This window comes from Pantherophis guttatus, chromosome 3, assembly GCF_059756535.1.
Source record: "Pantherophis guttatus breed Tessera chromosome 3, ASM5975653v1, whole genome shotgun sequence".
NCBI lineage: Eukaryota > Metazoa > Chordata > Lepidosauria > Squamata > Colubridae > Pantherophis > Pantherophis guttatus.
This window is the reverse complement of record NC_142065.1, coordinates 147,443,399-147,453,971: the sequence shown is the minus strand read 5'-3', so window position 1 is coordinate 147,453,971 and position 10,573 is coordinate 147,443,399. Positions and strand designations below refer to the sequence as shown.

The 10,573-nt window shown below is 39.4% G+C and overlaps 1 protein-coding gene across 1 annotated transcript; it reads right to left on the bottom strand.

Annotated features, from left to right (window-relative positions):
- Positions 1-3,307: 3,307 nt before the first annotated feature.
- LOC117672479 (transmembrane protein 14C-like) lies at positions 3,308-7,571 on the bottom strand. The gene is made up of 5 exons (XM_034429128.2): positions 7,262-7,571; positions 6,205-6,281; positions 5,129-5,230; positions 3,967-4,054; positions 3,308-3,764 (listed from the first exon to the last, which is right to left on the bottom strand). The coding sequence occupies exons 2-5, from the start codon at positions 6,278-6,280 to the stop codon at positions 3,713-3,715; spliced, it is 318 nt and encodes a 105-aa protein (XP_034285019.2). The 5' UTR covers position 6,281; positions 7,262-7,571; the 3' UTR covers positions 3,308-3,712.
- Between the last annotated feature and the right edge of the window lie 3,002 nt (positions 7,572-10,573).

The window sequence follows — 10,573 nt, the reverse complement described above, 5'->3', positions numbered from 1 at the left end:
TTCAACTTCATATTTTTAGTGATTTCTTTAATATATAAGAACTCTTGCTTTATCTAACAGAAGTCACTCTTAAAACTATGCTTTTCCAAATGCTAAATACATTTAATTTGTTATACTGAAATTGACAATCTAGCCTTGTTAAAATAGCTCTTATTATATATTATTATTCAATTGTAAAATGTTATTTGCATACTGAAAAGTATTTTGTATGTATTTTATTTTTTTAAATTGTACACTATTGTTGTGGAGGACATATTTGATTTGAATTAAGACTTAAGATAGAATGCACGTAAATATGCTGTCTCAATTTCAGTAGGATTTACTGTTAAGTGTATTTACATAATGAAACCTTGAATTAATAATATAAAGGCCAATTACTGAATAATTTTTAAAGTTGCTGTTATGTGTGCAATATTTTATCCCAATACAGAATAGCAGTAATATTAAATTGACTTATTTCAGTCTTTCAAAACTTACATAATTCACTGTGTTAGAAATGCTGTCTTAAAGAAATCTACCTTAAAAAACCAGCACAAAGTTGCCTTTGCAATTAGGCTGGTTTTCAACTGAAAATCTTTTTTTAAAAAAAAATAAAGTGAACTTCTCAGGAACACAACATATTATAGAAGTCTTCCATCAGAAAAAGTGATGTATTTATAGCTTAATATTTATTTGTTTGTACATCCTGATTTTCTGGTATTTTGAAGATGATTGGTAGGCTAAATAAATAAATAAAAACCCCAACAATTTATTCATATAAAATATGTTTATACAAATAATCTCCAGCCAGCTCAAAAGGCTGATTGAAGAGGAAAATCTTGATTCTTTTCTCATAAGCTGGGATAAAAATAGTCAAGTGTAAAATCTGCAATAATGTTTCAAAGCCTGGAACTGGTGGAATAGCCTGTCCTAGGTGCCTGATTAATGGATTTTAGTTAGACATTTTGTGAGGCCTTGTTTGCTGATCTTTAAGGTCCAGAGAGAGGTAATCTCTTAGATCATCAAGCCTAAACCGTATTAGGTTTAAGAAATTAAAAACGCCCTTTGAATGGCACCTGGAAAATAATTAAGCTGTGCATATGTTTCAGTACACCCAAGAGTAATCCTGGTATCATTACGTGAACAGCAGCTTAATTTTCTGCCTTCTGCACTTCATAATTTTTTTAAATTTTCTGCCTTTTTATATACTCTTGAAAAATAGAGCTAACTAGGGTGTATTATAGACATGTTAATTAATCCCGATGTTTTATACTCCTTTGCATATATTGACATAAAATAGTTTAAATTGGTGATGTAAAAGGGAAGAAATTACTACAGGATAGTTGTTTTGGCAAAGAACTCTGTTGTTACTCTTTTTTTTTTTTTTTGGCATAATTTTATTAAAACATGAGTGTTTTCTCCAAATATGCTCAACATTCGCTTTTGCTGAACTGAGGCTTTTTTCCTTGAATAAGAGATGGAATTCTGTACTGAGAAAGAAGGCCTTGCTTGTGCTTAAATTAATCCGTGCTCTTGCTCTTATCCAATAAAGTATTATCAGTATATCAAAATACAGTACAGGTAGTCCTCAACTTAAGATCGGTCACTTAGCACCCATTCAAAGTTACAACAGACCCCCACAAAAACTACTTCTAACCTGGTTCCGAAGGCCGTCCTTCCCGCAATCCCATGACTGCAATTTGGGTGTTTGGCAACCAACCCCACATTTATGGTTTTATATGTAGCTTTACCACAGTTACATGACTACAATTTTGTCAAAAATTGATTTTTTACTTCCATTTTTTGAAAATGCACCACGGTTAACAATGGATTTGCTTAATGATTGCTGCAAGAAAGAAAAAAAAGGTAAAATCGGGTTGATCACACAATGACCCACTTTATCATGACAATTTACAACTAAATTAGCAGGCTCCATTATGGTTGTAAGTTAAGGACTACCTGTAATACTGAATTCTGTTTTTAAAATGCTTTTAAACACTTCAGAGGACATCATCATGTTGTCTGACATACAGCAATGAATCCTGTATTACCTGAGTGTTTACTGTTGAAAATCTAAAAAAGGTTTGTACAAAAGTTTTTTTTTTTTCTGGGTACCTGAGAAAAGCAGAAGTCTGCATTTTCAACACAATTACTCTCTAAATATTGGGAAACGGAGTTTTCTTTACAATAGAAGTGACCTGTTGATAGTTGCTTATATTTTATATACATTATTAAAATGATCAAATCATATGACTTTTTTTTTTTTTAATTTGATTTATATGCCGCCCTTCTCCGGAGATTCAGGGCAGCTTACAATGCATTAAGCAATAGCCTTCATACTTTTGTATATTTTATACAAAGTCAGTTTATTGCCCCCCCAATTTGGGTCATTTTACCTACCTTAGAAAGGATGGAAGGCTGAGTCAACCTTGAGCCTGGTGACATTTGAACTTGCAGTAATTGCAGGCAGCTGATACTTTAGTTTGCCGCTCTACCAGGGTCCATTTTAGTGAACTGTAGGGTGTGGAAAGCCTAATCCAACATTAAACATATATAGCAGTGGTGTCAAACTCGATTTCATTGAGGGCTACATCAGGGTTGGGTTTGATCTCTTGGGGGGGGGGTTTGCCTGGGCATGGCTAGATCATCACTTGTGTTGGGGGCACCTGTGATGGCGCGGGTGGGGCTGGGGAATCCATTGTCCTTCCAGGCTCTGTTTTCAGCTGTGACAGCCTCCTCCAGGGCTCTGCCAGTGAAAACAAAGCCCGGGAGGGCCACATGCACCCCTCCCGAGCTCTGTTTTTGCTGGCAGAGGCACTGTGGGCCGGTCCTTTGCTGTTTTCAGGGTTTGACACCCCTGATACATAGCATTCAGTAATTTCAAATGGGATGCCCATTTCTCTTAGAGACTGATTTGGCCATATAAAGACTTACCATGTAAAATGTTCTCAAGCTTTCTAGAAGCAGTAAATTGCACTCTGATTTATTTATATCTGGAGTAAAACTATTAAACATGATTAACTCAGACGTTTTATTTCAATGGAACTACTCTAAGCATGTTTGTATCTACTTCCAATTGTACAAAAATGTGAAGAATGATCAGGAGATCTGTGGGTACAGATATTACAGTTTTAAATGCGTCATTACATTCAGAATTAATTCAGTAATATATTTGAAAACAGGTACTCATTGAAAAATGTTGATAAAAATATTAGTCTGTGTGTTTCCAGGTAACATAAAATTAGCCTAATTAGCCTTGAACCCTAAAAGATTACAGCTTAAAATTTTGGAATTCACATTTGTTTAAAATTAGGAATAAGTCTCACAATTCAAAAGGCTTTTAGACATTTAATTGTTTTTAGTCAATTATAAAGAAAACTTATAAACTTTTTGTTTTGAGTGGAACATCTTACAGATATACAGAGAGATTAATTTCAGCTTGGAAATATGATGACACAAAATTAAGTGTATTTCCTGTTTACCATGTTTCACATGTTCATCATCATAAGATGTTTGGAGTTGTGACAAATGCATTCATGAGAAAACAGATATGAAAACTATAATTCTATAATGATTGATGCTTTACAAAACCTGAGCAGAATTTGAAGTTTAAAAACTTTGCAAATTGTAAACGTTTACAAAGCATTAATATTGTCTTGAGTTTTGTTCTGAACAGGCATTGGGAGGGCAGTCCTCTGTAGGTCTCTTTTTTCTTGTTGTTGCACAATTATGGCTAAAGAGGTTTTTCCATCATCTGTAGTCCAAGTTTGCCTACCATTAATAGACTGTTTAAATAAAAAGAGAAATCCACCATTAATAGAGTTTAAATAATAAATTAACATGTCAGTAAATTGCTAGTAAATCCTTACACAATATGTTCTTGGCTATGCCATGTGTTTATCCAAAGAAAACCCACCACATTGTCTAATTTTCTGTTGTTTTCAAACAATAATCCTACAATTAACAATGGAAAAATACGAATTGTACCTGGCACCAGCAATTAACCCTGCAGGCATGAATTTTCTAGAGTTATAGTATCTCATTCCCATCAGGACAGTCAGGGTTCCCGATGCAGCTAGAAAAAAAAATGACAACCCAAATTATTAAGTGTTCTAATTATGATATTTAAGGGAGACTGTGCAATCAAATAAAATCATGGTGTCAGGAAAGGGTTGATACTATAAGAAACCCCCTTTTATGTGGGTATGGATCATACTGAAATTTGCTACTTTCTGCCCTCATACATTATTTTCAGAGCCATGAATCTGGAATTTTTACTGTCTCTTAGTTATGCAATTACAGGTAGTCTTCAACTTACAACCACAATTGAGCCCCAAAATTTCTGTTAAGTGAAACATTAGTTAACTGAGTTTTGCCGCATTTTACGACCTTGCTTGGCACAGTTGTTAAGTGAATCACTACAGTTAAGTTAGTAATCCAGTTATTAAGTGAATCTGGCTTCTCCATTGACTTTGCTTGTCAGGAGGTTGCAAAAGGTGATTACATGACCTTGGGACACAGCAACAGTCATAACTGAACCAGTTGCCAAGCATCTGAATTTTGATCACATGTTCATGGGGATGCTTCAAAGGTTGTAACTATGAAAAATGGTCATAAGTCTGTATGTAACAGCACATACAAAGTGCCATTGTAACTATGAACTGTCACTAAATGAACTGTTATAAGTTGAGGACTCCCTGTACTAGTCTCCAATGTGCTGCTTTGTTAGAAGTGATTTGGACCTCAAATTACACAAGTGGGAAAAGAATACCAAGATCCACAAAAAAGGTTGGTATGAATATGATATAAGGGTTTGGTTGCAAATATGTATAAATGTAGAAATAGTGCATGCTTTATAAAGTGAGAATTTAAAATGCATATAAACTACAAGGTGAACAAAAAAGATGACACATCACTGGTGAAAACTTGAACACATTGTTAGATAGCTAAATACTTCATGGGTCTATGTTTTTGCCATTAATTTAAATCTTGAATTGCAAGTACACTGAATCTCAGGACAGGCTAAAGGCAAAAGGAATACATGTATTGAAGGTAATCTCATAAAGTGTAGGTGCATACACAAACATACATTGATGTAAACATGTCTGTGTGTGTGGAATATTGATGCAAAAAAAAAAAAAAACCTTACCCAGAGAAAGCCAAATATTCTTTGGATCCGTTGACTGCTGATAAGCACCCAATCCTGCTAACCCACCACAGAGGAGACCAGCAGCTAAGGAAGGGACACTGCCTAGTTTAAGCAGACAACAAAACTTGGTTACAACATTAAATGTGTTAACCCAATGAACTGCTGTGTTTCTTCTAGCTTTACTCTAGTGCAGGGGTGGGCAAATATGGCCCTTTTATGACTTGTGGACTTCAACCCCCAGAATTCCTGAGCCAGCCATGTTAGCTCAGGAATTCTGGGAATTGAATTCCAGAAGTCATAAAAGGGCCATAGTTGCCCACCTCTGCTCTAGTGGGAGAGGTCATAAAAGCTTACTGCAGAGTGCCTTTGAATTTTGTCCATCACAAATTATAGCAAGCCTTATGATAAGCTCTGGTAGGAGGGAATTCTCTTATCAAAGCTACAAGTTAGCCATTTCTTTGGAGAAAAGAGAACTTGGGGGAGGGACACATCAGGAATAATAAACACAGGGTTTATAAAAAGTCATGTACAAAACTGTTGCAAGGAGAAATCTGCAACAAGTGTAATTCTCTTTATGACGGCAAGCTTTGAATAGTAATCTTGTTTATTTGCATTCATGCCCAAGAATTTTGTCCTGGATCCTAGCATTCTGGCAGTTGGGAATTAAGATATTTTAAATTGAAATTATTGCATTAAATTGAAATTGCATTGTTCTTAGAAGTTCCGGAACTTGAGGAAGGGCTTGGGTTGTGGTAGAATGGAGCATGCACTGCTTATACTTTTAAAATCCACCCCAAGCTTTTCGCAAAATGACAAATCTAGTAATCAGTTTTGTTATCTTAAACTGTAATGAAGTAAGACGTTCCAAAATAGACTTAGTCTTAGAATAACTTTATTGTCACTCTGAATGTACACTTATCAGCATACATTAAAATGAAATTTCATTGCATAGAGCTCTCAAAGGGTCACCACTTTCAATATACACTACATAAACATGACAAATAAAAATTGCATTTTAATTGTGCCAAGAAACTGACAGAAGATGAAAGCTGTAGAAAACAAGGGGGATACTATACCTGCTTTTACATAGCCAGCTACTCCACCGGAGGCGACCAATGCAGCATAACCATAGCCAATCCAATCCACACTCATGCTGTAACACAAATATAAATAAATAAATACCATATCCAGATTTTTTTTTTAAATCAGACTTTCTTTTCAGGTGAACCGCTTGTAAATATTTCATACCACCGACTTAAAAGAAAAAAAATAGAGCAATGTTTACCTATGCTGAAAAAACGGTGTACACTTTCCGTTGGGGAAAAAAAATGATACCAAATCTCGGGACAAAAGTAAATTCCCACAAAACTTTCGCAAGCCAGAAGGAAGACACGCGGTTCTTCAAAACCAGGTCCAGACGTGTTGGGACTCGAGAATGCTTTCTACGCTGCTTTTAATCGTCTGGACAAGCTACATGCCAAACTAGTTCTCATGTCTCGACAACTGATCTTGCAAATTAATCATGGCTTGTGATCGCGGAGCATCGGGCACACGTTTTAGCCGAATGGGTTGTACAAACCCCATTTCTGATACCGGTTTATGCTTCATCGCGACATTTTAACCCGAATTTCAGACCGGGGGTGGGGGTGGGGGTGGGGGGCAAGCACCAAAGGCGCAAACACGGGGTTTGCGCAACCTCCTATCAGGCCAGGGAAAGGCAGAAAGTCCACAGATAACGGTGGGAGGCGTGTTCCAAGCTGGAGAAGAAGGGGAAAAAAAAAAAAAAACCTCTACCACTTTTCTACGCCTGACCAATTTTGCCAGGTGCATGTTTCCTGCGCCTGACCATTTTTGCCAGATCCATGCACTTGCCAGATGCGCGTTTAAAGGGTGCAGATCGGAAAGTGTGCACACCGGGCTACCTGTGCAACTAAAAAAAAAAAAACCAAAACATTTTCGATTTTGCTCCTGAAATTCTCCCCCCGCTTCTCCTTAAAAACAAATCTGGGTCGATGTCGCCACCCTCAAACCAAGCTCGTTTATTTCCAGTCTCCCTCCCGCTAAAAAGGCAACTTGAAGGGGAGGTGGGGGGGGAAGCAAGAGAGAAGCGACGCGAGGGGAATCCGGACTAACCTTCCGCAAAGGTCGCGCGTGCAGGGACGAAAGCGGGGCGAAAGAACCGACGTCCCACTGCCCGCCCACAGGCTCCTCTCGCGGTAGGTCGCGTCGAGGCGGGCTCACAGCAACGCCCCCGACGTTTCCCAACCCCGAGTCAAAAGGCAAACGGAGCCGGGATCGGAGCTCCCTCAAGGTTTTTGGTCGGAAATGCAACGGGATCTGCTCTTTTTTGGTTTGGAAAAGGTTACATAATTGCATACATCTGAATGCTAATCTGCCGAAAAGGTTTGCATCATCACAATCGGCATGCATAGGCCATAGGTGTGTGATATGAATTGAGGCACCGTTAGGTGGCAGCACTTAACCGACCGTGGCTGATGGGAAAGACTTCGGTAGACTCGCCCTTGAGGAGTGAGTGGGCAGAGCGCTGGGGGATTGTTTTTCTTGTATGCTGCGGATTAGATTGGGGAGTGGGGAAAATATCCCCAAGGAAGGCAGCGTGAAATCACTTCGGGGTTGTCGCTATTTATTTTATTTATTTTGATTTATATGCCGCCCTTCTCCAGAGATTCAGGGCGGCTTACAGTGCGTTAAGCAATAGCCTTCATCCTTTTGTATATTTATACGAAGTCAGCTTATTGCCCCCACAAACCGGGTCCTTATTTTACCTACCTTAGAAAGGATGGAAGGCTGAGTCAACCTTGAGCCTGGTGAGAATTGAACTCGCAGTAATTGCAGGCAGCTGGAAGCTAAATACTACCTTTAACAGTAGCATTAGTCTGCTGTGCCACTCAGGCTTCTTAAAGCCTTAGGATATCGCTAAGAGAACGATATGGTTATATCTCACCTGCTCAAATTAAAATCCTGTGGTGTCTCAATTCTTGAAGAAGTTTCTTGGATGAGAAGCGAAACATCTTCAGTGAAAAACGAAGTCCAACTGCCCTTTGAAAAAAACACCTTTGGGACAAGCATGACCATTAGACTCTCCACAGACAAAATCGATGGAGACAAAATCCTTTGTGCCTTTGAGTCACTCTTGGCATGCTACTACGGTTTTCCTGGTGAGAGTTGGGTTGAGAAAGAGTGACTGGCCCAAAGTCATCTATCCTGTTTCCCTGAAAATAAGACATCCCCTGATAATAAGCCCAATTGGACTTTTGAGCGTATGCGTTAAAATAAGCCTCCCCCTGAAAATAAGCCCTCCCCAAAAATATTTAAACACAGAGCTGGAAATCAGGTAAGACGGCAAGAGGAGCCCATCTTGCTCCACGCGCCCAAAATAATAAGACCTCCCCGAAAATAAGGCCAAGCGTTTATTTCAGGGTTCAAAAAATATAAGACACGGTCTTATTTTGGGGGAAACATGGTAGCTGGCTTCCATTCTTAAGGCACAGCTAGAACCTGGGGTCTTCTGATTTCTGACCTAATGCTTTTATTCACAATTAGTTAGGACTCAGTGTTGGCAAACCTTTTCGGCACTGAGTGCCAAAATGGGAGCATGCGCGCATGCGCACATGCCAGAAACTGGAAGAGCAGTCAGCCAATGGCGTGCTTGCACTGGGAAGATGAACTTCTGGTTTCCAATGTGCCAGCTGGTCTTCCAGTTTCTGGCCCACATGCATGCACAAAGACAAGCTGGCCAGTGAGCATGCATATGCCAGAAACCGGAAAACCGGCATGTGCGTGCCAGAAAGATGATATTCCAGTTTCCGGCATACGCATGCTCACTGGTCAGGTGGTCTTCACGTCTGCATGTGTGCCAGAAACTGGAAGACCAGGTGACCGGTACACAGGCGCATGCCAAAAACCAGAAGATCATCTTCCCAGTGTGCGCATGTGCACTGGCCAGCTGCTCTTCCAGTTTGTGGCATGTGCGCATCAGCACACGCTCCCGTTGTGGCACTCGGTGCTGAAAAGATTCGCCAGCTGCTGGCACACTGGACGGCTCTCGTGCCCGGAGAAATGGCTCTGCGTGCCACTTCCGGCACATGTGCCATAGGTTCGCCATCACAGAGCTTGGTTATGTTATGTCGTATATTATTTCCCTGCATTTGTTGTTTCAAAAACTAATTGTAGCTGAAAATGCAACCTCTTGAGCACTCCAAGCCGATATCCCTCAATCTTGGCAACTTTAAGATGGTGGACTTCAACTCCCAGAATTCCTCATCCATCTTAAAGTTGCCAAGGTTGAAAAATATTGCTCCAGGGCTAGGCATTCTATAATTACACAGGTCTGTGAAATACACACTCTTCTGTATACCATCCTGTTCTTGGTCAGAATTCCTTCAGTTACTTAAGCTAAGATCAGGGGCAACTGCAGAGGGCTGGGGGCAGTCCGCATCCATGGAATTGATGCCCTTCCCCATTTGAATGGGCACTGCATGCATGTGGGATTTTAAGTTCAGCCAGAAGTTGGGCAGCTGATATAAAAGTACTGGATAAAGGGGAATCAAACAATGCACCTGAAAAAGGATCAGGACTTAAATCATATTATCTTCCCTGCAGTAATAAAGAAAGTGAAGCAGAAAAGTGATCAAATAGCATGAGTGGTTTGGAATCAGAGCTAGATAGCTTTCTTAACCCAGGAAAAAGGAGATCATAAGCTGTTCCTTCTCAGGAATGAGCATCCTTTCACCAACCAGATGTTGCTGAATTTCAACTTTCAAAACTGACAACCAGTCTTGGCCAAGAAGCAAGAACTAAAGTGGGCTAAAGTCAAACCTCTGTAAAGAGATCTATCTATTCATGCTCTTACCCTGTACGGTAGATGCCAGATGTTCCCACAAAAGGTGAAACTACAGATTTCTGCAGTTATTTCCTTTTTCTAAAAAAAACCTCATTACCGAGCAAATAGTCAAAGTTACATGACAGGAAAGCAAGCCTTTTGCACTGTATTACAAATAGGCACCTCCCATCCAATCTGTGTCATCTTTACAATGGTTATCCTGTTGCTACTATTCAGATTGATGCTCCAGGCTTATGCCTGTTCTCTCAATCACAGAAAGTGATGGAATATCTCAGGTTTTGCAGAATGACTAATGGGGACACATAGGGCAGGGGCGACAGTCCCACTTGTATCTTGAAGGTTTAGTATTGTCCAATAGCAGTAGGGGAGAAAAAACTGCAGAAATGTATCGTTCTTGGCATTTATCCAAAATACTGAATGCTAATGCTTCTACTAGTGTACTTTGTTCATCCTGTTTTCATAGTTGTCATCAATCAATGTTGTTACCTATACAGTACACAGAGGAATACGATGAGCCTTACAGGTTCCGTACATTTCAGACCAAAAGGCAGATCTTAGAGATATTGTGAAATTTATCTTCT

Coding starts and splice junctions, on each gene's coding strand:
- LOC117672479 (XM_034429128.2), bottom strand. CDS start 6,280: ATGAGTGTGGATTGGATTGGCTATGGTTATGCTGCATTGGTCGCCTCC. Junction 4,055..5,128: donor GAATATTTGGCTTTCTCTGG/GTAAGGTTTTTT, acceptor TTTTTTTTCTAG/CTGCATCGGGAACCCTGACT. Junction 3,765..3,966: donor GGGTTAATTGCTGGTGCCAG/GTACAATTCGTA, acceptor TTATTTAAACAG/TCTATTAATGGTAGGCAAAC.